At 41.6% G+C, this 24366-nt stretch overlaps 3 protein-coding genes across 5 annotated transcripts; all 3 read left to right on the forward strand.

Moving 5' to 3' along the window:
• The first annotated feature begins 3755 nt into the window (after positions 1-3755).
• hspb7 (heat shock protein family, member 7 (cardiovascular)) lies at positions 3756-7492 on the forward strand. The gene is made up of 3 exons (XM_030117975.1): positions 3756-4188; positions 6535-6659; positions 6987-7492. The coding sequence occupies exons 1-3, from the start codon at positions 4026-4028 to the stop codon at positions 7164-7166; spliced, it is 468 nt and encodes a 155-aa protein (XP_029973835.1). The 5' UTR covers positions 3756-4025; the 3' UTR covers positions 7167-7492.
• A 1394-nt stretch (positions 7493-8886) lies between these two features.
• On the forward strand, positions 8887-13808 carry LOC115407574 (uncharacterized). Of its 3 annotated transcripts, XM_030117972.1 has the most exons (11): positions 8887-9017; positions 9565-9765; positions 10066-10193; positions 10423-10692; positions 10766-11456; positions 11539-11826; positions 11920-12124; positions 12528-12590; positions 12717-12779; positions 13045-13209; positions 13341-13808. In XM_030117972.1, exons 1-11 carry the CDS (start codon positions 8940-8942, stop codon positions 13478-13480), a joined length of 2292 nt encoding a protein of 763 aa, XP_029973832.1. In that variant the 5' UTR covers positions 8887-8939; the 3' UTR covers positions 13481-13808. The 3 variants fall into 3 exon arrangements, with proteins under 3 accessions (XP_029973832.1, XP_029973831.1, XP_029973833.1); XM_030117971.1 differs by having other exon boundaries at positions 13045-13808; XM_030117973.1 differs by lacking the exon at positions 12528-12590 and having other exon boundaries at positions 13045-13808.
• A 621-nt stretch (positions 13809-14429) lies between these two features.
• zbtb17 (zinc finger and BTB domain containing 17) lies at positions 14430-24118 on the forward strand. The gene is made up of 15 exons (XM_030117970.1): positions 14430-14585; positions 16457-16700; positions 16788-16967; positions 17421-17714; positions 17840-17929; positions 18257-18537; positions 18724-18866; positions 18943-19243; positions 19336-19423; positions 20167-20283; positions 20391-20511; positions 20706-20836; positions 20942-21205; positions 21350-21439; positions 22991-24118. Exons 2-15 carry the CDS (start codon positions 16496-16498, stop codon positions 23419-23421), a joined length of 2736 nt encoding a protein of 911 aa, XP_029973830.1. The 5' UTR covers positions 14430-14585; positions 16457-16495; the 3' UTR covers positions 23422-24118.
• Positions 24119-24366: the final 248 nt, after the last annotated feature.

The following is a 24366-nucleotide window of genomic DNA, read 5'->3' on the forward strand; positions in this document are numbered from 1 at the left end:
ACAGTTTTCTGTGTGCTGAGGGACTGTATTATGTGTATTCACAGGACATCTAAGTAGGCTATTTGTTTTCTAACTGGTTTTGCATTTTATTTGTGAATACCGGCTGTTGATTTTTGGCAGCACCCATATGATAGGAAAAAAATATTGATGCAGATTCAAATTCATTAAAACACTAATTTTTTTCTGTTCAACTAATTATATCATTATTTCTCAGAACGTATCTACAAACACATTTTTTAAAAATAGCAACACAAACTACTTGAAAATTGCAGCTTATTGTCATGATTACTATCTTCCAACCCTTCATGTAAATTTAATTAAGACAGATTATTAATTTGAATTAAAAAAAAAAATACTGCATATGTGCTGCTTTTTCATTGAGGTCGCTAAGCAAAGTTTAGTGAAGTCTGTAAACCGAGTTCTCAGTCTAGTGTTTCTATACCTCCGCAGCTGCATTTGAATTCAAAGTTAACAATCTGAAAATAAATAAGCAGTTAAGATAACCTTCCAACTCGGCCGCAGTCACGGTGGGATTCGTCCCTCTGCATTATATAACACTCAGCAGCTGTAGGCTAAAGAACAAGAAGTGTGTATGTGCGTACATGCATACACACACACACACACACACACACACACACGGGGGTGACTCAATGTCACTGGTGGGACAACATGGACTCCTGATGGGTCTGACTGGCTCGCTCCTTTGTTTTTTCTTCCTGTCATTTTGACATTCATGCTTGTCGCTCTTGCAGCTCTCAGAAATAATTACAGAATCTGCCTCTATATTTGGTGTCAAACTTGAGCTGGTTTCTGACCAGACACGAGCTGCGGCTTTGATTTGTTGATTTCCGCTGACTCCGACCTACATTTATAAATCCTGTAAGTAGCGCTCACCACCCACACACGATTCCTCAGTGGGATTATTGATGTGATTGAAGTTTTCAAGGTGGTGTGACGTGTTGCTTCATACCTAAATCCTGTGATCATGAGCCTCTTTTGCTCATATGCTCTGTCATGGCACAAGCTGTCTGTCTTTTATTTTTTCATATTATTATAGCCTTAAAGCTTTTCACCCCAACATTAACAGGTTTTTTTCTTTCAGTTACTTTCATTTCTATATTCCAGCAATGATACAGGATGTTACTGTCGTCATGCCAAATTGATGACAGCAAATAGATGTTTGATTTTCAATAAAGAAACGCTCTTATTGCAGCCGGGAGGGAGGATTTCTACTGCCCTCTAGTGATCATTGTAATCACCACAGCAGCAATGTGGGCAAGATAAAGAGGACCTTTGCTTTGGAGCAGAACATACAACTAAAACCTGGATTTTCAGTCAATAAACAAAACAAAAATTACAAAGACAACATCACATTAAACTGAAATGGTATGCTTGTGCAGTTAAATAAAAAAAAAAAAACTGGCTTTATTTGAAATGATGTCCAAGCAACTGAATACACACTTACCAAATATCACATAAAAAACTGACAAGAGCACAAGAAAAATAGTAACATGAGGAAAACCATAAATTGTGTGTTTAATTGTCTTTGAGATGGCCGCACTGTGGTTTAGTGGTTAGCCCTTCCAATCCCCAGTGAGAGTAACGCTGGTTTGAATCCAAGCTTTGGAGCTTTTCTGTGGCTTGTAAATTCAGTGTGTGTGTGTGTGTGTGTGTGTGTGTGTGTGTGTGTGTGCGGTTCCTTTATTGGACTCTTTACAATAAGTTGATGTGTTTAATCAGTTGTATAAAAGACTGATGGATGGATGCCTTCAGAATTTTTTTTTTTTGCAAAAATTCCTTTAATATAATCCAAAACAGATATTGATGTTTTCTCAAAAATATACCCTGATGAAAGGAAAACATATTCACCAATATATTGCAAAAATATACTAAGAATTTCATTGTATTGCAATATACTGAAAAAATAGATATTAAATCTCATATATGGGAATATATTGACTGATATATTGGATGATATTTTCCAGTGTATTTTTGTTTCTTAAGGGTACCTGATGATGCAAACACATGTAACTGTTTCTCCCCATTGCCTCATATTTCAGATCTGAACTTATCTGCCTCGGATGATGCTGCAGCTTCTTTTCATGTCTTTCTGCTCTCCATTGCTTCGTGTCACACCTTCTCCTCTTGGTCCACTTCTCATCTTCTCGCCACCGCTGCCCATCCCGTCCCGGAGTCTCTGTGCTCGCTCATATTTTCCATTCGGTCCTCATGATTTTCCTGACAGACCTGCCTGGTTACCAATGTTATAATTCAAATGCTGCGAGAGCCTTTTGGATTTTTGAGGATTTATGAGCCGCTAATGTTGCTGTCTCATATTGCTCTAAATGAACAGCTTACAAGCCCAAGAAGATAAAGCATTTGATATTTTATTCAAATAAAGCGTGAGTCAGAGAAAAAGGAGACACTGTAGATGCCAGTGGCAAAGCAGTTATTGCAGCAAGATGAAAAAAAAAAGTGTGAACAACTTTATTTATTGACATTTAATCTGTCGTCTGTGTTTTTCTAGCTACCAGCTGCTTTGGTTTGGACGGGAGCTCCACAAAAGCTGCGAACCACTCGGAGCACTCAGTAAAATGTTAGTGCTGTTACTGGGGAGGAGAGGAGGCTCTGATCGCTCCCTGGCAGGGAGGCGCTCAGTCGCCGGGCTGATTTTAGACCTTCAACAGGAGGCTTTGAGCTCCATAACTGATAAGACTGGAAGCAAATAACACAGCGCGGTGTGATTTAGAATAGCGGTGAACCTTTTAAGCGTCAAAATGCAGACTTCTTCACATTTCACTGCAAGCAGTAGAGTGATATTGGATCTTTAAGACTGAGACAGTTATATAAACTATTACTGTATGTTACGTGTCTTGGATAAGACTCTCGTAAGTTGCAGGGAACCCTCTGTTTATTGGACTGACAAAGCAATATGCAACGTCAGAGAAGCTAAAAATGGATTTTGATGGATTAGCTTTCAGCAGCACTAACCACAGGAAAAAGGAGTAGCCGCTGCCGTCTAATCGTGATGGGCTGCAGTCTCCACGTAGGTATTAATAGCCACAAAGCAATGTCACTACTAAGTCCTAACCCCCCCTCCCGCTGGTGGCTTTGTTTTCAAACACATTCTTTCCATCTTTGTTTTGTTCTTAACTTATCCTCTGAGATAAGAGGCAAGGGCTCCATTTTCACTTTTTTTTTCCCTCACTTGATCCAGCGCAGCAGGAGCGAGAAGGCGGCATTCTCCAGCAGTTCGCTCATTGTTGTGTAACTTATGAGGGTTAAATTGAGAAACAGATGACATGAAGTGAGATTTCATTTGAAAACAAGTGCCTGGAAAAGAACCTGAATTCCATCATGCTTTGAAAATAGCAGGACCATATCAGATCCAGTTTTAAGAAAAAAATATAAAATAAATAAATAAAATCTTGCACTTTTGAGAAAGCAGAGGAAAGTCACTGGGTGGATGACGATGCGGAGGAGAAATTAAGGAGCGGTTAGGATAGGAAAGCTATTTCAGGGATGGTGTGTCAGGAATGACAACTGTTGTCCCTCTCAACACTTGCTCTTTCCCTTGCTCTCTCTATCAAATCCCACTCTCTCTCTCTCTCTCTCTCTCCTTCTCTTAACCCCGGGCCCTCAGATGCCCAGAACTTTTCCAACCACAGACCCCCTCTCTCCATCACTCTGTGTCTGAGGATAAATATAGAACACTATTACCCTTTCCCAGCGCGCTGGAACACACGTGCCACCCCTGACTGTGCACGGGGGTCACACTGTATATAAAGGCTGAGGGCGAGCGACGGCTGAGAAAGGGAAAAAACAAGTTAGAAAGCCAGTCACAAAAAAAGAATCGAATACAGAAAGTGATCAAATAAAAGAAGAGCAGAGAAGAACAGTGCTTCATATTTCTCACACCCAAACCTCCGAGCCAGAGGGACCACGAGAAGATTTGACTTTCTCCGCCTCCTTTTTTGTTTCCCTTGACTCTCCTCCTCTGCTTCACCCGACGCTCACAGCCATCCATGAGTGTGACCAACTCCTCTGCCTATCGATCGGAGCGCAGTTTCCACCAGACCTCATCAACTTCGTCAACCTCCTCCTCTGCTAACCCATACATGGAGAAGAGCCGGGGACTGTTCGCCGAGGACTTTGGCTCCTTCATGAGGCCTGCGACAGATTTCTCCAGTAAGTTATACTCTCTGGACTGTATCTTATAAACAAATCGGCACCGGGATACCAGAAAATTCAGGTTAACAAGACTGTAAAGTGCATCCATGGCTTTGTGATGTGACAGGGATGACACTTCACAGGGAGGAAGGAACGGACAGGACTGAAAAGGAGTTTGCTGTGGGTGATGTGTAGACCTGTGCTCATCTATGGTTATTTAAATGTTAATAATGGACCTGTTTTAACATATTTCAAAATTTCTATTCTAGGTTTTTCATAAGTATTTATGAGACAGTACACTTGTCAGTTTGTCCTCCGGCTCAGTTGGATGTGAACTGCTCTCCATCAGACGCTGCTGGTGCACACAGACGTGTGAATGAGTGGCATTTGATCTTTAAATCAAGCCATGAGCTCTGTGAGCCACGGGCACGGTTGGTGTCCGGCGGGGGGCTTCTACCGGGAAAGCCAGACACACGCTGCACATACAGTACGTGCACGTAAGCCAGGGAATGCAGGACTGACTGCCAGCGCTGTGACTTCACACACAGAGTATCTGGGATGACGCCCGCATGAGCGGCGGACAGTCGGTTGCTCGGTGACGAGCGTGCGCGCACACACACACACACACACACACACACACACACAAATAGTTGGAATGATGTCACATAATCAAGCTGAGCTGAACATGTGAGGTCTGTGCTAAGATCGCTCTCTCACACTCACAGTTTCCAGCCCGATGGCGTGTGTGTGTGAGGTCACATATCCACATGGCGTCGTTCGTCTTTACCAGGATACGTTGAGGTTTAGCAATTATCGAAAGAGCTATAGACAACTTTGATCATGTAACTGACTCCTAATGGATGCATTTGAAATATGAAGAGTCAAAGTGTGAAAATGGCAAATTTACTGACCATCTGATAAATGCAAATATCAAGTTAAAGCAATGTTTTATCATTAAAAAAAACAAACAAACAAAAAGCTTCTCCACAACCTTGCATTGTTTCCTAAAACTTCTCACGGAAGTTACATTATTTTATGTAAATCATTGATTTGCTCCCTCTGGTCAGCATGCTGTTTGGCAGGATAAACCACAGGACAAAGACTCTAAGTCCAGTCATGTGTGAGGACACGTGCGCGTGCGGCACCTTTCTGGTCCTCCCACCTGCTGGGATCCTGATTGTGTTAGACCAAGCAGCACAGGACTGATCAGGCATCCTCTTAAAGTGCTTCTCCAGCTGCTGCGAGCGATGACGCACACGCCAGTAGTGGCCCTTAAAACACAGAAATAAAATGGTTGAAAGTTTACTCAAGAATTTAAAAAAAAACAAAAAACCGTAGTTTCTCAAATGCTGACTTGATGTCAGACCTAAAGTTACAGTGACTGTTTATATTGTTATGGGCCATCAGATGTGGTCCTGGTTTCAAGCAGGGGTTATAAACTGTTATAGGTTTAGAAATTACACAGCAAACAAACTGAATTTAACCAAGAAAAAAAAACATGTATTTAAGTAATTTCAAAGCCTGAAGTGTTTTTCATTCAGTGCCAGACTTCTTAATGTTTATTGCATGATAATTTCATTATAAGTTATTGTTCGTAGGCTGTTTAGATTCAAAGGCTTTAAGATATATATATAACTTGTTGTTGTACTAGGTAGATGATTTTAAATATGAATATCCAGTAATGTGATATGGCCTGTAACAGCTGTGCCTGTTAAACTCATAGTTTTGCACAAAAAGTAATTTTTACACTGAAATTTGTCACTAATTTCAACACTTAATTCAGTTTGTTTTTTTTAAATTAGTCATATGACAGATTGGGACCCTCCATTTCTCTTCCACTTTTCATTTTGATCAGAATATATTCACAAAAATTACTTATTGAAAACAAAACATCCTCTTGAAGACATCCTGGGTATCGACAGCATTTTCCTGCTGCCGTTGAACCTCGAACCTCGAACCTCTTCAGTTATCCAATGAGAAGCACATTCCACACCCTCAAAACCCCTGCTCTAAATAAAGCTTGTTTTTTTTGGAAGACAAACAACTTTATATTGACATTTCTTGAGTGTCTTAGTCTATATACACAGAGAAAGAACTGACTCTACATTTGATTTTTGTTATGTTGAAAAACAAAGTTTTGGTCCAAACATCTACAGGTCTCTCAATACGAAGTATTTTAAATCAGTGTAAGATTGTGAGCAAAAGACACCAGCTAATGAAGGGTTCATGCTCATTGCTGAGTTGTATAAAGCTAAATTCATTGATCACTCATCGGTAAAGAAATGTGCAGCTGTGTTTTAACCTGCGTCCCCTGTTTCCTCCTGAGATTTTTTTTTAAATCTGTCTACCTGGTGGTGGTTTCAGGTGGAGGTGGAAATATCAAGACTGTTGACGACTCGTACCAATTCACGGTTGATGTGAGAGACTTCTCCCCCGAGGACGTCATCGTCACCACATCCAACAACCAAATAGAAGTCCGTGCAGAGAAGGTGGGTGGTTAATGTTTTTGACTCGGCTCAGTTGCACCAGAACAACAAGAATCTTCCAGTCCCCAACAGGACCCTTTGACCAAACCATTACAAATCCATCATGATACAGAAATATATACAAATGAGTGACAGTATTGGGTCAGATGTTTGTGTTGGATTCATATATAATCCTCTGTATATTATTTTTCTTCACCACAAGCTCCTTCTGTTAAGGTCGAACATGAAAAAGCACAACTACCTTTTTTTTTTCATAAGCACATGTGATGTTACTTGACTAGTTCTCTGCCTCTTTCATCCAGCACATGACTCTTTTCCTCTCCTTCGCAGCTGGCCCAGGACGGGTCAGTGATGAACACTTTCACCCACAAGTGCCAGCTGCCTGAGGATGTGGACCCCACCTCGGTGACGTCTTCCCTGGGGGCTGAGGGGACCCTCACGGTCCGGGCGCGGAGACACCCGGCCAAACACGAGCTCGTACAGACCTTCCGCACCGAGATCAAGATCTGAAGACAGATGGGCTTTCTCATCAGAAGCCACCTCACTTCTCTAGTTGTTCCTCTCTGTGCTTTCATCGGTTTACTTCAAACACTACAAAACATGTCGAGTTCACTTCTCATCACTGACACAGCGCCTGTTGCTGCTCTTTTATATTCTGAGTTATTTCACTTTAGAGGTCATCAGTGCACATAATGAGACACTGATTCATTTGGAGCATTAAATGATAAATTCACCACTTTACTTCTGTCCTCTGACACATTTGTAGAACAGTTTGAAAATGCTTGATATTAAGTTATTGTATATTACTTGTGTGAATAAAATGATCCTGTTTTAACGGTAAACAGCTTTCTCTGAGTCATTTCTATGTATATAAAATGGAGAGTTATTATGTCTTATTAAAAGATGTCTGGGGCTGGGGAGGATGTGATAAAATATATTTCCAGATATTAATAATAAACAACTTTTCCATCAATCCACTGCTTTATAAGTCTAACTTTGGATCTACCAATATGACTCAACACTGTAAGCTGCATAAACTAAAAAGAAGCTGCAGTAGCTCATTTGCATACTAATAGTGATAAAATGTTTAACTCTTTAAAAACCTATAAAACAAGTACACCAGAGACACAGCTTCTAACCCTCTAGCTTTTTCACAACAGATTTTAAAACACTGGAGTTAATTTGTTAACTTTCAATCTAGTTATTGTTTGGATAAGGGATTCAAGGGAACACTACGTTTTAAACATTGGTCTTTAGTCCTATAATGTTTCTGCCTTAAATCAACTTTGTAGAGTCAAAAGGGGGCAATGGATTGTGCATTTTGATTTCAATCATCTGGTATGGAAAAACAGCGAGAAATCAGCTCCAAAGAAAATATCTTTAAAAAAAAAACTTGAATAAACACAAATCATTTTTCATTCAAACCAATTCCCTGTCCAGTTGAAGCATTTTTTAAGCATTCTGCCTGACTACCTTGGAGAGACAAATTTCAGCAAAGCCATTGAAGCAAAATTAATTCAGCTATAATTTGCTTCACTGCACCTGAGACGTCATGTAGCTTTTGTATAAAAGCTCAGTTACATTTGGGACAGGGTGGTCTGGAGACTAGAAAACTGGATTTGGGATTGACAGTTTGCAGGTTTGAGTCAGTTTGGATCACCATTGTGGATCCCTGAGCATGACCTTTGACCCCCGTAAGTTTCCTGGCGCACCCTCATGTAGCTGCTCACCATCCTTGAAATAGGATGAGTGGAACCGGAAAAAAGAATTTTCCTAAGGAGATGAATAAAATTTGGTAGTTTTTTAATATAATGTATTATTCCACAAATTGCCTTTTATTTAAGTCTGTCATGTATTTGTTGAGTAACTTCAATAAACTGTGTGCTCCAAGTTGTTTTAAAATAAATCACAGTTTCAGTCTGAATAAACAGTTTAATTAAATAATAGATCAAGTAGTTACATTAAATGGAGAGTTTGTGATGGAGTTTCACCAACATGTATGTGAAGAAATATATTGTTTGGAGTTCAGTGAGGTCAGGCAAGATAGTGTTATAGCGCCATCGTGTGTTTATTATCTGCTAAAGCCGCTGTTCGAAGCTGTCGTGAAGTCCCGCCTCTTCCTGCCTCTGATTGGCTAGCTTCTACTCACTATCTGCCCTTTCATTGGTTGAGTTCAGTGCTGGAACGCCCTGGACAGTTTTGATTGGTTCCCGTTCCTTCCTGTTCTTCCCCTGTAGTGTTTATGGAGCTGATGTGATTTTTTGTTTTATACTTTTTCTGAACATGACGCCGTGCTTGCACTGCCTGCAGCCGGGAAAGGGAGATCGAGGGGTAGCGACAGAGGGATGGCCACTTCTGGAGGTCAGGATATGAACTTGTTTGAGTTATGAGTGTACATCAGATACATTTCTGCAGCATGGCTAACTAGCTGCTAGCTCACTGGGGCTAAAGTGTAATTCAAAAGTTTGTGATCAGCTTCTAGTTTTCTGATAAAATGTTACATGATTTAATCAGTGCTCTTGGATCAGCTTCTCGTACATGAGGTTGTTAAAAAAATTTCTTAACAAACATTTCTCAGTGACAAGGTGATGCATGGGTTAGCTCATTGAGAAGCAAACATATGAGAGAAAGAACCATAGTACAGCTGATCAGTTATCTTTTTTAAAATGAGAATATTTGTTTCTTGCTTTGTATCGTTTTGGGATGATTCTCTGAATAAAAATTTCACTCATTTATCTCTTTGGTCACTTATTCCCAATGTAAGCAATGAGCACAGCAGATGAAATGTGTTGTTTTCATTCATATAAAAATACCCTGAAATGAAGGGAAGAACAGTAATACATGTCAAACAATGTACACTAAATAACCTTTTGAAAACGTTCATTTTTGAAGTGTTGCTTTCTTGCAGAAACTCCTCCCTGAGGGATACGCTCATCTGGTGTGCTTTTATCATGAGACAGCTCAGACTCAGTTCAGGGCCCACATGAAACTGAGGATCACCTCAGAGGTTGAGGCTCGAAAATGGCTGGAAGACTTTCAAACCTCTTCAGGAGTCACGTGGAGGAAGTCGAGAACATATCCCAACACTGGACGGTACAACGCCTACAGGGTAAGATTCACAATGCTGTAAGCTGTCATATATTTATTTGGGACAGGTATTATATTTTTTTACAGATGTGGCACTAAGGAGGTTGAGATTACTTTGCAGAAATGTTTGGGAGACTGTGTCATTCAAAATATAAATATAAATGGCCTAATGCATTATGAGAATATTTGGATTATAATTGGTTTTTTTAGCAATGTTTTTTGCAAATCTGCTAAAATAGTTTCATTAATTTGTATGTCTTGTGTCTTGCCCTTCTTCACTTCTTGTGTATTTACAATTGATTCAAATTTGTCTGGTTATCAGGTAGACTTGAGATGTCAGCACAACACATGTCCAAAAATTGTTGCGAAAAAGACCAAAAACACCTCATGTGGCGCCACCATGTTCTTAGTCCTGAAAAGGCACATGCAAAACGAAGAGAGGAAATCAAGGTGAGTAAAAGGTGCAGCTTTACACATTGAAAAACACCTGACATATATACAATTGAAACAAAATATTTACAAATAACAGTTTCTAATGGGATGATATTAATTAAAGTTTCAGGAAAAGGTTAGGACAGTGAAGATGTACATAAGATATACACTTTTGACAACACTCTTTAGTGCTCAAATACTCTGTTAAGATGTGATCTGTTATGAACTCCTGTATTGTTTCTTTCAGGTCAAAAGACCCTCATATAAAGGATGGCTACTTACTGAACATAAACCTCAGACATGAGCATAACCACTGGCTGTCCCGGGACGAAGCTTCGCGTTACCGGGATGTCTCCAGTGAGACCGTTGCCAAACTGAAGATGCTTTTTGAGAGTGGCCACTCCCCCTCCACCGCGCTGCACATGATCAAGTTTGATCTACAGGAGCAGGAAGGGGAGAATTACGTCTACGCTGCTGCAGACCGCTCTGTTTGTCCTGACATTCAGTTTTGTTACAGGTTAGATTACAGTGCTGCACAAATTGCAAAAGGTTTGAATATTGACCGACGATGCTGCCTTTGGTTTTCTCAGGCTTTATCAGAAGCTTTTTCAAAGGCCCTACCGGTCTCCGTCAGGAGAGGAGATGCTGGTGGATATCAGGGATAGGCTGAACCAACACAACGCGCTACAAGGTGACTCTTGTGCAAAAATGGAAAAGACTGAAGATGGGCATGTGGCTATTGCCATATGCACTCCTGTCATGAGAAGAACTCACACAAAGCTGAAGGAGAGTGGAGAATTCATCTATGTGGCCTCATTTGGAAGCAGCGAGCGCCACAACCAGTGCCTGTTTCTCCTTCTCACCTACTCTCCTGCCGGACCGCTGCCCCTCGGTGCGTTTATCACGACTTCAAAGACCCAGTCGGCCGTAACCTTTGGCCTCCAGCTGCTGCTCACCCTGCTTCCCAGCAGGAGTTTCTACGGACGAGAGCAGCCGCAGGCGGTGATGACAGATGAGTGCAGAGTCCTGCGGCAGTCCCTCCAGGCAGTTTTCCCCGGCGCGAAGCTGCTCCTGTCTGCGTTCCACCAGCGGCAGGGCATGTGGAGGTGGCTCTGGAGTTCCCACAGCGGTGTGGCTAAGGAAGACCGGGGACACCTCCTGGAGGCATTTCAGAGCCTCATCCATGCCGGCTCGACGTCGGCACTGACGACGCAGTTCAACATATGTCTTGCTGACCCTCTGGCTGTGAAATATCCCAGGTTCCTCCAGCAGCTGGTCAAGGTGTGTTTTAAGCCTGATATTCAGGTGTGTACATGCTGTTGTCACCATGACCAGATGTGTGTAACCTGCTTTGTGACCGCAGGTGTACGGGAGACGTGGAGAGTGGGCCATTTGTCTTCACGGTGATCTTTCAGCAAGAGGATATGATCTCAATCATTTTGTTGAAAGTGCTGTCAGACTGGCTAAAGAAATGCTTCTCTACCGGTTGAGGACATACAACGCCACCCAGGTGTTGGATTTTGTCACCAGCAGGATGGAGGCTTCCTTTGTTGACCGCCTTACTGACGTAGCGCTCAGTAGAACAGCTCATCTCTTCAGGTCAAAGCTTTTCCTTCCTGAGAGTGACGTGGACGGCGACAAGATTGAACAGGTATGGAGCACATTTTTTTTGTTATTGATGCACATTGCAACCTTTTCATTTATAAATGAATGTACCTGTTTTGTTTTGTTTTGTTTTTAACAGGTGGACCAGAACCACTACGTGGTTAGAAGCACAACATCTGAGTACGACGTCAACATGACGTTAGGGTGCTGTACGTGTGCGGTCGGAGTCGCCGGTGCACTTTGCAAACACCAAAGCGCAGTTCTGAATAAGTTTGGTCCTCCTGAGATCGTCGCTAACGTCGTCACTCCACAGATGAGAAAGGTCTATCATGAGATTGCGACTGGTGAGTTGTTTATGTCAGCATAATTTAGAAATTCCCAGAAATCACATGCATGCAGCACATACCTCTGCGCTAATTACAACTACTTAGTCATAAAACCTTTGACTGTCTTCACTTCATTATTGTTGAATGTAAGTAGTTTGGCAGCCGCCCCATAAAGGGTTAAATCCATCTGTCGGTTTCACAGCATACAAAAGAAATGCTTCTTTCTGTTAAAGGGGCTCTATGTGTACAAACACTGAGAAGTGTCAGTGTTTACTCCACTTACTCTGCATTCAGCAACTGACTCTAAAATTAGATGTTTGGACTTCTTAAAGTTTAAACCCTGTGTCTTTGTCATGCATCAGTTGAACGATACGTGTGATAACAATGTTTTTGGGGATTTTTTTCCCCCTGTATGTTCCAGGTTTGGACAGTTCTCAGGAGAGCATAAACGAGAGTCATTCAGCCTCAAAGTCTATTACAGCCAGTGAGTGCAGAAAATAGTACTGATTAAAATAGTGTTAGATGGTATTAGTAAAGGGGCACTGCTGTAATACTATTTGATTGTGGATGTTTGAAGTTTTAAATATTTTTCTGTTTTTTTCCCGTTTAGATGAGGGGAATATTTTTGTGGATTCAGGTGGCCTTCCCAATGGAAACATTGGTCCAGGACAAGGTAAATTAGATTTAATCCTATACAAATAATCTGAGAGTTCCAGGAAAATGTTTTCTCTTTTTCAGCAATTGCAAAAAAAGAACAATTTGTCTGTACTGATCTTTAATGCTGAGCCGTTTACAACCAGAATGTGGTGGTCATGTGTTTGGGATTGCTCTTTTTTGGGGTTTCCATAGTGTATTATGTCATCTGCTTGTTTTGATTTGCATGAGATTTATTACTTTTTACATAGATTTTAATGCAGTTGTGTCATTTTTCCATGAAGGGCCACCTGGAGAGCACATTGAGCAGATGATCCAGCAGTTCTGCCAAAGCCTCACAGATAAACTCAGAAGTGACCCCCAGACCTTCACTGCGCCAATTTGCACTTTTTTGGAAACATCTCAGAAGCTGTGTGACAGCTCGCTGGCCTCCGCTCTGCTCTGCTTCGGTAAGGTGACACAGGAGAACTCCATAAATCTGCAGCCTTCACAAATGATTTCCTTACAACCAGCGGCTGCTGCTAAAAGAACGGCAGAGCCAGGAAAATGCCAAAACATTCTCTATGTGCGACCTCTGAAGTGTCTGAGGAGGGAGCAGCCACCCTGAGGACATCGGCACAATGGAGGAAAAGTGTTTCTCTTTCTACTACAGTTCGTGAAAAGGAAAGCGCGTCTCAGCAGGAGTGCCATAAGTGGCCATCATGCATCACAGCATCATAAACGTTTCCTGAAGATGGATGCGCAAATGCAAAACACCCCTGTCCCGCTCTCCTATCCAGCTATTTTTGTACACGTTTAATGTCTGTATTTCTTTTTTACAAACTTCACAGTTTTACACTTTTGAATTGTATAAAATGTTTTGTTTCTACAAGAAAAGTGTAATTAATTTAGTAATATCATAATTTAACTAAAAGGTCGCGTGTGTCAACTCAACAGTTTGGTCATATGATTCTTGCTAATTTGATTCACATAATAGATATTGCCTCAAAGACATTGTGTCTTGTGGTGAGATAATTTTTCTGAAAGGGTAGTGATCACCAAGTTTCAAGTACTGTCAATAAACACAGTATCTCATAAGCAAGATGTCCTACTGCAGTTATTGTTTTGGTCAAATCTATATAAAGTACAAAATTGAGTTTTTATTTTATCAGACAATTGAAAATGTCATTCATCACTTGACTAAATTGAAATGATTGAGAAATTCTTGGTTTTACAAACGGCAAAAGCTGAATCAAATGAAAGGGGAGGTAAAAAAATTGAGCTTCTTAAACAAATGCTGAGTGAGCTGATTAAAACTTTTGCTTCATTTATTCATCTTTTTAAATACCTTTGTTATTAACCTTGTTTTAATGTATTTACTTTTTGTGAAGCACTGTGTTCCTTACTCTGGAGTCATTTCCCTTGCTGATTTTGCTGCTAGAATAAGTTAAATTTTAACTAAGCTGATCAGTGTTTGAGATGTTATGTCATGGTTAAATGACACACTTGGGACTTTTTCATGAAAGTGACTAATCAAAGATTTGATTCCTGTTGCTAAAACATGCAACTATTTTAAGTGGGACACATTTATCGTCCAATCAACGAGCAGTGTCGGCTGCCAGCCAATCAGAGGCAGGCGGGGGCGGGACTTGTAAGAATAGTGTTGAGTAAAACAGCTCAGCCGGTCCTATCAATCGATCAGAGAGATGAAGATGGCGACGGGTGGATGGAGCTAGTTGGGCAGGATCGATTACCGAAACACTCGATTGGGTTTTGTTTTTGTTAACTCTGCGACACCGCTCAGACCAGGGACTTGAAACCGGAGCGAAGGAGCGACAAACACGAGGTAAATATTAGGATCAGTTTGTACTAACATGGCGTATGAAAGCAGCGAAGCTGACGATGAAAACAACAGGAGACGATGACGAGCCGCCATCTTGTGTCTCCACACACTGCTGCATGTAGGCACGCTAAATTAATCCCTGATAACCAAACTGCCAGGATGGAGGAAATGTAATCGATGCACGGTCAAACCGAGCCACCAGAAGTTAAAAAGCGTTGTTATTTACTAAAATATTTACAAGAAGCTACGTAATTCAAGCATGCCCTGTTCTTGGTAACCAGTCCTACGTTGAAATCGTATTTCGGCCTAAATTTAAAGAAACAAGCATGATATAAAACTACAAATAAACCTGCTCAGGACTCCTCCATTAACCTGAAATACAAAATTTCACTTTCCCCTGTGGAGACAATTACACATGTGGGAACTGAAAATGTGACAGTCCTCAAAGCAAATAACTACCACTGGAATTATTGTTATTCCCAGTGAACAATTTTGTAGAATAATTCAAGTACATTTGATTGAATCTTTCTTGAAACACTGACTGCCATTGCAATCAAAAGGAGTAATGAGTGACTCTATTAAGTTATTTATACTCAGGTGTATGTCTTCATTGTTGGTCCACGACCACCAAGATTTAAAGAAAGGCAGACACAAGGCACTTTACAGTGCTTTACAAGGAAATATTTTAAAACAAGTTGATTAAGAAAGGCATAAAAAAGAGAATAAATAAAGTAAAAAAGTTCTTTGCCAGAGCCATGCCACCCTGAATTCACACATTTATTGATTCACTCTGCACATCACAAACAATGCAAGCCATCTACAGTGAACCTTTTGTCTTTTTGCACTTTTTTCCTCGCTATTTTTGGTTGTCAAATCTTCATTTGGTACTATGATAGGAGCAGCCCTCCAGTTCCTTTGTACACTCTGTAATGATAATAAAGACTGTACTGTTGTAAACATCATTCATAAAGATAAAGATGGTAAAATAACTCAAATGTACAATTTAATGGAAAGCCTGAGTAAATAATAGTGTGTCAGCAGTCCTCAGGTGAACTTTGCTTTACAGGTGAAGAGTAGACACTACAACATGCTTCACTTAGTTTGCTTCTGACCGAGGGAAGTATTGGGACTTCCTGCTTTTCAGAATGTTTATATTTATTTATATTACCATTCACTGATATAATTTCCAGTACTTATCTCTCTCTTCTCTTCTATCCTGTTTGCTGTTTGATTCCATCTTTTTCCTCTTCACGTAGAGAGTGAACAAAAGCCGGAGTCAAATTCCTTGCTTGTGATGCACAAAGTTGGCCATTAAAGCTGCTTCTGATTCGGGAGCACTTTATAAACCGCTGACCACTGCACCTCAGGGGTCTGAAGGTTTCTTATTCTACAAGTAAATCTGAGATGTATTTAGGCCCAAGACCGTTCAAAGCTTTTCCCTCATAGTGCAAAGTTCCCGTTTTGAGTCCTGGGTGGGTTTTAGGTGGGTGGAGTTTGCATGTACTCCTTGTGTTTTCTCCAGTACACTTGTATTTGTGGTTAGTTGTTAATTAATGTTAATCAGTTACCACTGACTAGACCCACTTGAGATCTAACTTAACAAAATTGACATTAATTCAAGTATGATTTACTAGGTTTAAATGTTTCTTTGCCATTTGATCGCTCTCATGTCACTTAACAATCCCACATCTGACAATACAATCTGGAATTATTGCAGTAGTTTTTATTATCAAAATAAAGGAGAAATCATCATTATACATGATCTTGTATGAAGTGTAATGTTTTCAGAGATGAACAGTCAGTACTAGTTGTTCTGTATTGTTTAATGGAAGTGAGGTTCTGGGATTTCTACATGTATCTGATATTTTGTCCACAGAGCGTGAGCCATCCAGCCTTCCTGCACCATCAGGACTATGGAGTTCCCATGGCACAGCGGGAAAGTTCTAGAGCAGCTTGACCGGCAGCGTAAGCAGGGCCTGCTTTGTGACTGCACCTTCGTGGTGGATGGGGTGGACTTCAAGGCTCATAAGGCTGTGCTGGCAGCCTGCAGTGCCTACTTCCGCACCCTCTTCTTAGACCAGAAGGATGTGGTGCACCTCGACATTAGCAATGCTGCAGGTGAGCCACAGCCTGACTCTGGGTTCTTTAATACAGACGCAAGTTTTCATGATGTTTAACCATCCGTCTGCTTCCACTTTCACACAGGTCTGGGTCAAGTCCTGGAGTTTATGTACACGGCCAAGCTGAGCTTAGGCCCACAGAACGTAGAAGATGTGCTGTCTGTAGCTCACTTTTTACAGATGCAGGAAATCGTAAACGCTTGCTCTGCATACCAGTCGATGTCAAACACAACTCCCTCCCTCATCACATTGGATTTTGCTGCTGGTAAGTTTGATTTCCACGCAGCTTGAGGTACTATTTCAGTGAAAGCAGTTGAATACATTGATTTATTAACTGTTTATCAGTTTGCTTTATATTTTTGACTAGATCTTTGAAGTCATTAGGCATCGTCCCCATATTGAAGTCTGCTTGTACATCAATCTTTCACAACACAATTACAATACAAGTATACTGTTTGCTTTTCAGGACAAGAGTTTTTTTTAAACCTCAGTACAGGCTTCATAGTAATTGATTGCTGTTTTCGTAGACTAACATCTTCCTGTTAAAGTTATTTTTTATTCCATATAAGGTCATCACAATGATTCTCAACCTGTCTTAAACGTTTCCTTTTTTATTCTGCCCCTATAACCAGATTATGAAATAAACATCGATTTCTTTAAGCACATTTTCCTGGTGACTAAACCTTGTCATGACTTTTATCTTTACCAAACCGAACAGGTGAAAAAACAGCTGATGGTGAACTCAAAGAGGGTCTTGAACATCAGATTTCTGAAGCAGCGTCGCTTGCAGAGAGAGATGAAGAAGCCCAAGAAAGTCAAGATGGTTTAAATGAAGACGTTCTTCCTGAACCACAGCAGACTGTTTCTAAACTCGCCCCCGCCAGACTTTCCTCAACTCGCAAACGACCCCCCAAAGTCTCCTCTCTTTCTGCTCAAAAGAGGATTCTCGTTAAGAAGGAGGAAGAAACAGCGTCTTTCCGGGACGACCCCTCGGATGCCGACTACACACCCAGTAATGGCAGATTTCCTGCATTCCGTTTAGCTTTTGACTATCACCATGCTGCCAGCACTGAATGAAAGAGGTGCTGAACATTTATTGAATGATTGGACTTATAGATTGTTTCATTGTATCTTCAGAGTCACAGCTGAGATCTGCTGGAAGCTCCACCTACATGAGCTCTCGGGGGAGAAGAATCCGGAAACCTCCTCGACGAAACTTCCCACCTGGTGAGCAAGCTCCTCTAACAGAGGAGCCACTGAGCTCTTCTTTTGATTATGATTTTACCCTCAGAGTCTGGAAGATCAGTTCTATGTGTTTGATGTTCATATCAAATGAGGCTAAAGCATCTGATACTGATGGTTCTGTCGTTTTTATTGTATGTAACAACAAAATAAGATTCTATTAGATCTTTTTTTTAGCTTTTCTTAAGTTACACATGTTTAAATGCCTTCAGACACAAAAAACTGAGCTTGATTTGATGTTTCTTTTTGTCATCTATATCAAGCGTCATTACCAGTTCCATGAACCCCTTTTGAAACTTCTTTCTCTCGCAGAAAATGACTCTGAAGAAGAAGGTCCATCAAAGACGGACGCTGAGAAGACGTTTCCAGAGCCGGCAGAGGTGGCCCAAGAGCAGGAGGGTGACTCCGGGGAGACGGGCAATGGAGAAGTAGACGATGATGAAGAAGACGTCGGAGCGGACAATGAGGACTTCAGCCAGCAGGAGGAGGAAGCGGATTCGAGCAGCGACAGAGACGAGAGACAAGCTCAGTCGGCGTCCATGAGCAGCCGGTCGGAATCCAAACCTTACAGCTCAGTAACGCATAAATGTGAGGTGAGAACTGGTCAAGATGGAAAGAATAAACCACATTCACACCACAGCATGTGCTTCAGGCGTGCTCATTATGTCAGACTGTTATTTGATGCATTGTAGCATCAGATATGGAAATGATGTTTGTAGATTAATACACTTGACGTATTTCTTCTGGTCACATCTTGACATATTTTTCTCACCTCGTAGGATTGTGGGAAGAAGTTCACTCACACGGGTAACTTCAAGAGACACATGCGCATTCACACCGGAGAGAAGCCGTTCAGTTGCCGGGACTGCAACAAGGCTTTCTCTGACCCTGCGGCTTGTAAAGCACACGAGAAAACGCACAGGTACGCAACTTGTTCTGTTCAGTCTTTCAGGTTATGCCCACTCCAGTTAACAGCTGAGCTCCCGTTCCTTTTCCAGTCCTCTGAAGCCGTACTGCTGCTCCACGTGCGGGAAGAGCTACCGACAGATCAGCCTGCTGAACCTGCACCGGAAACGCCACACGGGCGAAGCTCGCTACAGCTGCGAGGTGTGCGGCAAGCTGTTCACCACCTCGGGAAACCTGAAGCGCCACCAGCTGGTGCACAGCGGGGAGAAGCCGTACCACTGCGACTACTGCGAGAAGGCCTTCTCCGACCCCACCGCCAAGATGAGGCACCTGGAGACGCACGACACGGAGAAGGGAAACAAGTGTCCGCACTGCGACAAGCGCTTCAACCAGGTACCCTCACACTCAGAGGCATCACACTTGTGTATTATGTCCATATTAGAGAAGATATATAACTGGAGAATTTTCTTGTTTTTCCTCACAAGCTTGGGAATCTAAAGGCTCACCTAAAAATCCACATTGCTGACGGGCCTCTCAAGTGCAAAGAATGTGGCAAGCAGTTTACCACTTCAGGTAAAAAGAAAGCTCTCTTTTCCTCTTTATTAAATTCATCTTAGGTGCAACTTAAAAAAAAAAACACAAGGCGTCTCAGAAGCTTAAAAACTAGTAAAATATTCAAATAGAAAATTATCAGGACAGTGCAGCAGTAAAAAAAATGATGGATGGAAAGAGATCATTGATCTGTACAGTAAAAAGTCTCATATCAGTGATTACTAATGTCCTGCTTATATAATCTGATTTGAATGTAGAAATATTTTCTTGTAAGATGCAGATCTGATCTGAGAGGAATTGTATCATTACCCATCATCTAATTTAGTGTTTTGTGGGATATTCGTGTTGGATTCAATCTGCCATAATAATTCTTATTGATAAAGATTGACGAGGGTATTTAAATAAAAATCATTTTCTCTCCAGTACATTTTCCTCTATTCAAGTTTTTCAGTTTTAGAAAGGGTTTACATTTTATATCTTATAAGTTTCTTCCAATAGAAGAAGTAGAAAGAAAACAGTGTTGTAGGGTTTCTGGATCAACTTTATCATGCAGTCTTGGTTTGTTGAAATACCTCCCCTCAAAAAAGATAATTACCATCTGACTCCATGTTACACATAAATATATTTAACTTTCAGAAACTGACCTAAGGTGAACAAGTCGTGTTAAAGAGCTGAGGCTGTTTCAGTTACTCGATGGAGGTCGACATGGTTGCTTTGTTGGTTTTTTTTAATCTCATCTTTGTGTATTGTTGCCTTTACCTCAGGAAATCTAAAGAGACACCTGCGGGTCCACAGCGGGGAGAAGCCGTACGTCTGTGTTCACTGCCAGAGAGCTTTCAGTGACCCTGGAGCTCTGCAGCGGCATGAACGCATCCACACAGGTACGAGAGTGACGTCCATGGACATAATGAAAGGAAATTAATTTGAAGCTTGACCAGAGTGTTGTCTGCCTCCTACATTAGTGAATCAATAATTCATGTGTTTACAGGAGAGAAGCCGTGCGTTTGTCTTATATGCAGTAAGGCTTTCACCCAGGCCAGCTCCCTCATCGCTCACGTCCGTCAGCACACTGGAGAGAAGCCCTACGTCTGCGACCGCTGTGGCAAAAGGTCAGTCGATACATCTGTGCTCACATCAGACTCAGATTATGTCACTGAACTTTTTTAGATCCTTTTGATCCCCACCAGAAACAATCAGCATGTAGAAATTTGATTTAAAAACTTAACTAATTGTTCATGTTTAAATGAGAATTATTCTTTCATGTCTTCCTTGAACGTTCTGTCTCATATTTTCCTTTTTCCAGGTTTGTGCAGTCCAGTCAGTTGGCCAATCACATTCGACATCACGATAATGTCCGGCCACACAAATGTCAGATGTGCAACAAAGCTTTTGTCAACGTGGGAGACCTGTCGAAGCACATCATCATCCACACAGGTAAGGACAGGAGTTTTCCCAAGGAAGAAAACTGCAGCAGTAAAGTCTGTGTTGTCTGAACATTTACATCTGGCTGAACTCAGGTCTTCTGTCAATCTCTTTCAGGAGAGAAACCTTTCCTCTGTGACAAATGTGGCCGAGGCTTCAACCGTGTGGACAACCTGCGCTCCCACGTCAAGACCGTCCACCACGGCAAGGCGGGGATGAAGCGGCTGGTCGTGGCCGGGGGGACGTCGGATGAGGGGGCTGAGACATGCACGGAGCCGTGTTCCTCTGAGAGCGAGATCAACATCGTCACCGTCACCACAGAGGACATCGTCACCTTGGCAACAGAGGCCCTGGCAGCCTCTGCTGTAGCTCAGCTGACAGGTCAGACAGCCTTCAGGACCAACTTAAGGGGTTTTTTGGGGAGTAGGGGTGAGAAATAGTCAACATCTAAGGATCAGAGCCACACAAATACTGATGAAAGTGAAGAGGATGGTGGTGTAATTGCTTTCTGGTGTCTGTCGTCAGTGGTTCCAGTGACGGCTGCTGTGTCTGCAGATGAGACCGAGGCTCTGAAAGCTGAAATCACCAAGGCAGTAGAGAAAGTGCAAGAAGCAGGTAACGCTTATATATTTGTAAATAATACAGGCTCACACAGACAGCCAGCTACAGAACAAGATGTAAAGTTTAATCATAGAATAAACCTAAACTATGAGAGGAAGACTGATGTTATCTGCTCCAGAGAGTGGTGGAAAATCACACCTGTACCTGTTTACACTAGAACAACTAATGGACCAAGGTGTTTCACAGTTCCATCATTTTGCCTCTGACCTCTGCCTCAGAGTAAGCTGAAATTGTCAGTGGGTTTCGATGTCTGCTGTTTAGTTTTTTCAGTTTTGTAACATCATTATCCACCTGTCTTGTTTTAAACACCTGTTTTAAAGGAGGGGTATTATGCAAAATCCACTTTTTTGAGCTTTGTATAATGCTATAGTGTCATTTCCCCATTAAAAAGATGCATGGAGTTGTTTCCTGAACCATTCACGCATATTTGAGCAATCCCTGAATCTGCCCCTGGCAGCCATGTTGAGTGCTGAAACGCTCGATGCTGCACAGCTCCGCCCATAATACACAGCTCCGCCCCATCTCTAACATAGTCTGCACAGCTCCTCGGGGAGCGCAAGCTGTGCAGGATACACCCGCAAATAGCTGAGGTGGACGCTCTGAGGGGGCTGTGTCTGAGGAAACTCTTAAAGAGACAGGGACCCATTTCCAGTCGTTTCCGGCAGCCTGATGCAGAGGCAAATTTGATTTAAAGGTATAGTGGACGATTTTCTCGAAAAAGTCGAAGCCAAACATCTGTTAAAAGTGCTGTAGGCAGGATTCCGCATCTCCGCCATCTTGCTTAGGGTTACCGAAGCAAGATGGCGATTTGACACATCTAAGATGGCGATTTGAAACCCAGCACAGCCAATGCTGTCCTGTTTTCTCTGACATCACGCCCTTACGCAAGTTAAGCCCCTCCCACAAGAACGTGCGATGAACGCCCCTCGACCAATCACGGTTAGAGCCTCATGGGCTCTTCTGATTGGTCAAAGATACCTGGAGCTGTTGAGATTCCTTTTCAGCTCAGAACAGAGACAGATGGAAACGCTGCGCCTTCGCGGTAGTGTAATTATGCTACACTCCGAAAGGATTATCAATGGATACTCTAACATTTAATCCAAAGAAAACACAGAAAAATTAGCATTGACTAGCAAAATCCTGCCTACAGCACCTTTAATTGCTTTTTGAAAAACGCACATGCGCCAGATCATCCTACCTGCTCTACTGCTCCTACGAGCGCGCTTGACTGCGTTACACAAGCATTTCTCCAGTGTGATTTACATGTTGGAGGACCAATAGTTGAGATTTGCATCACGCAATTCATTGTCTAAAACATCGTCCATTATATTTTTAAGTTGTTTTTGCCACATGCAGCTTTCACCATCCAACTTTGGGCAGAGCTGTTGCTTGAGTGTGCTGTAGAATGATACTGAAGGGCTAAAAAACACGTAATACCACCCCTTTAAATACACCTATGGAGAATTTTTAAGCCTCTCGTAAAAAAAAAAAAAAAAAAGTACATTGTTGGTTTAAAAGCTTCTTTTGTCTCTTTTTTTCCCCCAGATCCCAACACCCAGATCCTGTACGCTTGTGACTCATGTGGAGACAAATTTTTAGACGCCAGCTCCCTGGCCCAGCACGTGCGCATTCACACGGCTCAGGCCCTGGTCATGTTTCAGGCAGACTCCGACTTCTACCAGTACACCGCGACCACGGCAGCAGACGGAGATTCTGAAGCAACGTGGCAACCAACACCAGAGCAGGTCATCCAGGAAGGAGAGCTAATCTTCCGCACCCAGGAAGGAGCGGAGGAAGCAGCAGCAGGAGAAGGAGGAGGAGGAGGGGGGGGGATCCAGGCACAGGAGGAGGCAGGAGTCATTGAGAAGCTGCAGGTGACAGTGGAGAACGGACAGGTGGAGCCAGAGCTCCAGACAGCGGAGAAGGTTGGCGAGGAGGAAAAAGAAGTGCAGATGGAGTGTGAGAGTCAAGCTTAGTGTGTGAAGAGTGAACGATATATTGCTTGAAATGAACCTACATTATATGTAATGTGTGATTTTTTTCTGTGTGTTTATAAATATGGTTTTGCTCAAAATTCTGGAAAATGTCCAATGATTTTTAGTAAAATATCAAAGAGAGTAAAATATTGCTGAGTTCTTTCACAAAATGTGCTTTTTGTACTACTTTGAATAGATTGTTTATTTTTAGACAAAAAGGTAGGACTGCACCTTATCTATTGTACATAAAACATTTAGCTCACTCTAATATAGCTAAAGAAAACCTCTATGTGCTATTTTTTGCTTTCTCTGATAAATTGTGTACATTTTGCTTAGAAAGTCAAAATATTTACAATATTTTATTGTACTTGGTTGAAATATTTTCATGTAAAACATATACAGAAATTTACGTAAAGTCATAGAGGTACTAAAGATTTAGGTAAAATACTGTAAATTTTCTCCCTGTACAATATTTGTGTATGTCCTCTAAACAAGTCTTAATACATCTGATAAAAGAATAAGACCAACAGGTGATATGTAGTGATGACAAGCTGGTTTCCTATTGATACTAAAACGGACTTCTTCTTTTGTCTTTGCTGGTGTGAGAAAGTTTTCTGTCACCAGTGGTTTTGTTAGTTTGTATGCTTTGTTAAATATCTGCAACCTTGCGTGTCCACTCAATAAAACAGTCATCACAATCTGACGTTTGCTGTTTATTATTTGAACAGAAACATCTTGGAATTGGCCAATTTTTGAGGATTCATTATTTGAATTTGGACAATAACAGTGGAAAATTCTCGAGAGTAGTTTCTGTCTGGAGACCATATTTTCAAAGTCTCTGACTAGAACACCACTTCTCGTGACTGTAGATCCAGCACTTTGTCAACAACATATGCTTGAGGTGTACATATAAATCCACAAGAGGAAGAAGAGTTTCAATTAAAT

Source organism: Salarias fasciatus, chromosome 20 (genome assembly GCF_902148845.1).
Source record: "Salarias fasciatus chromosome 20, fSalaFa1.1, whole genome shotgun sequence".
In the NCBI taxonomy this organism is placed as follows: domain Eukaryota; kingdom Metazoa; phylum Chordata; class Actinopteri; order Blenniiformes; family Blenniidae; genus Salarias; species Salarias fasciatus.

Bases quoted from the DNA above. Each gene is read 5' to 3' on its own strand.
- hspb7 (XM_030117975.1), top strand. From the start codon at position 4,026: ATGAGTGTGACCAACTCCTCTGCCTATCGATCGGAGCGCAGTTTCCAC. The intron at 4,189-6,534 runs GTAAGTTATACT...TGGTGGTTTCAG, and splicing joins GCCTGCGACAGATTTCTCCA to GTGGAGGTGGAAATATCAAG. The intron at 6,660-6,986 runs GTGGGTGGTTAA...TCTCCTTCGCAG, and splicing joins TAGAAGTCCGTGCAGAGAAG to CTGGCCCAGGACGGGTCAGT.
- LOC115407574 (XM_030117971.1), top strand. From the start codon at position 8,940: ATGACGCCGTGCTTGCACTGCCTGCAGCCGGGAAAGGGAGATCGAGGG. The intron at 10,693-10,765 runs GTTAGATTACAG...TGGTTTTCTCAG, and splicing joins GACATTCAGTTTTGTTACAG to GCTTTATCAGAAGCTTTTTC. The intron at 11,827-11,919 runs GTATGGAGCACA...TGTTTTTAACAG, and splicing joins ACGGCGACAAGATTGAACAG to GTGGACCAGAACCACTACGT.
- zbtb17 (XM_030117970.1), top strand. From the start codon at position 16,496: ATGGAGTTCCCATGGCACAGCGGGAAAGTTCTAGAGCAGCTTGACCGG. The intron at 17,930-18,256 runs GTGAGCAAGCTC...TTTCTCTCGCAG, and splicing joins TCGACGAAACTTCCCACCTG to AAAATGACTCTGAAGAAGAA. The intron at 21,440-22,990 runs GTAACGCTTATA...TTTTTCCCCCAG, and splicing joins AGAGAAAGTGCAAGAAGCAG to ATCCCAACACCCAGATCCTG.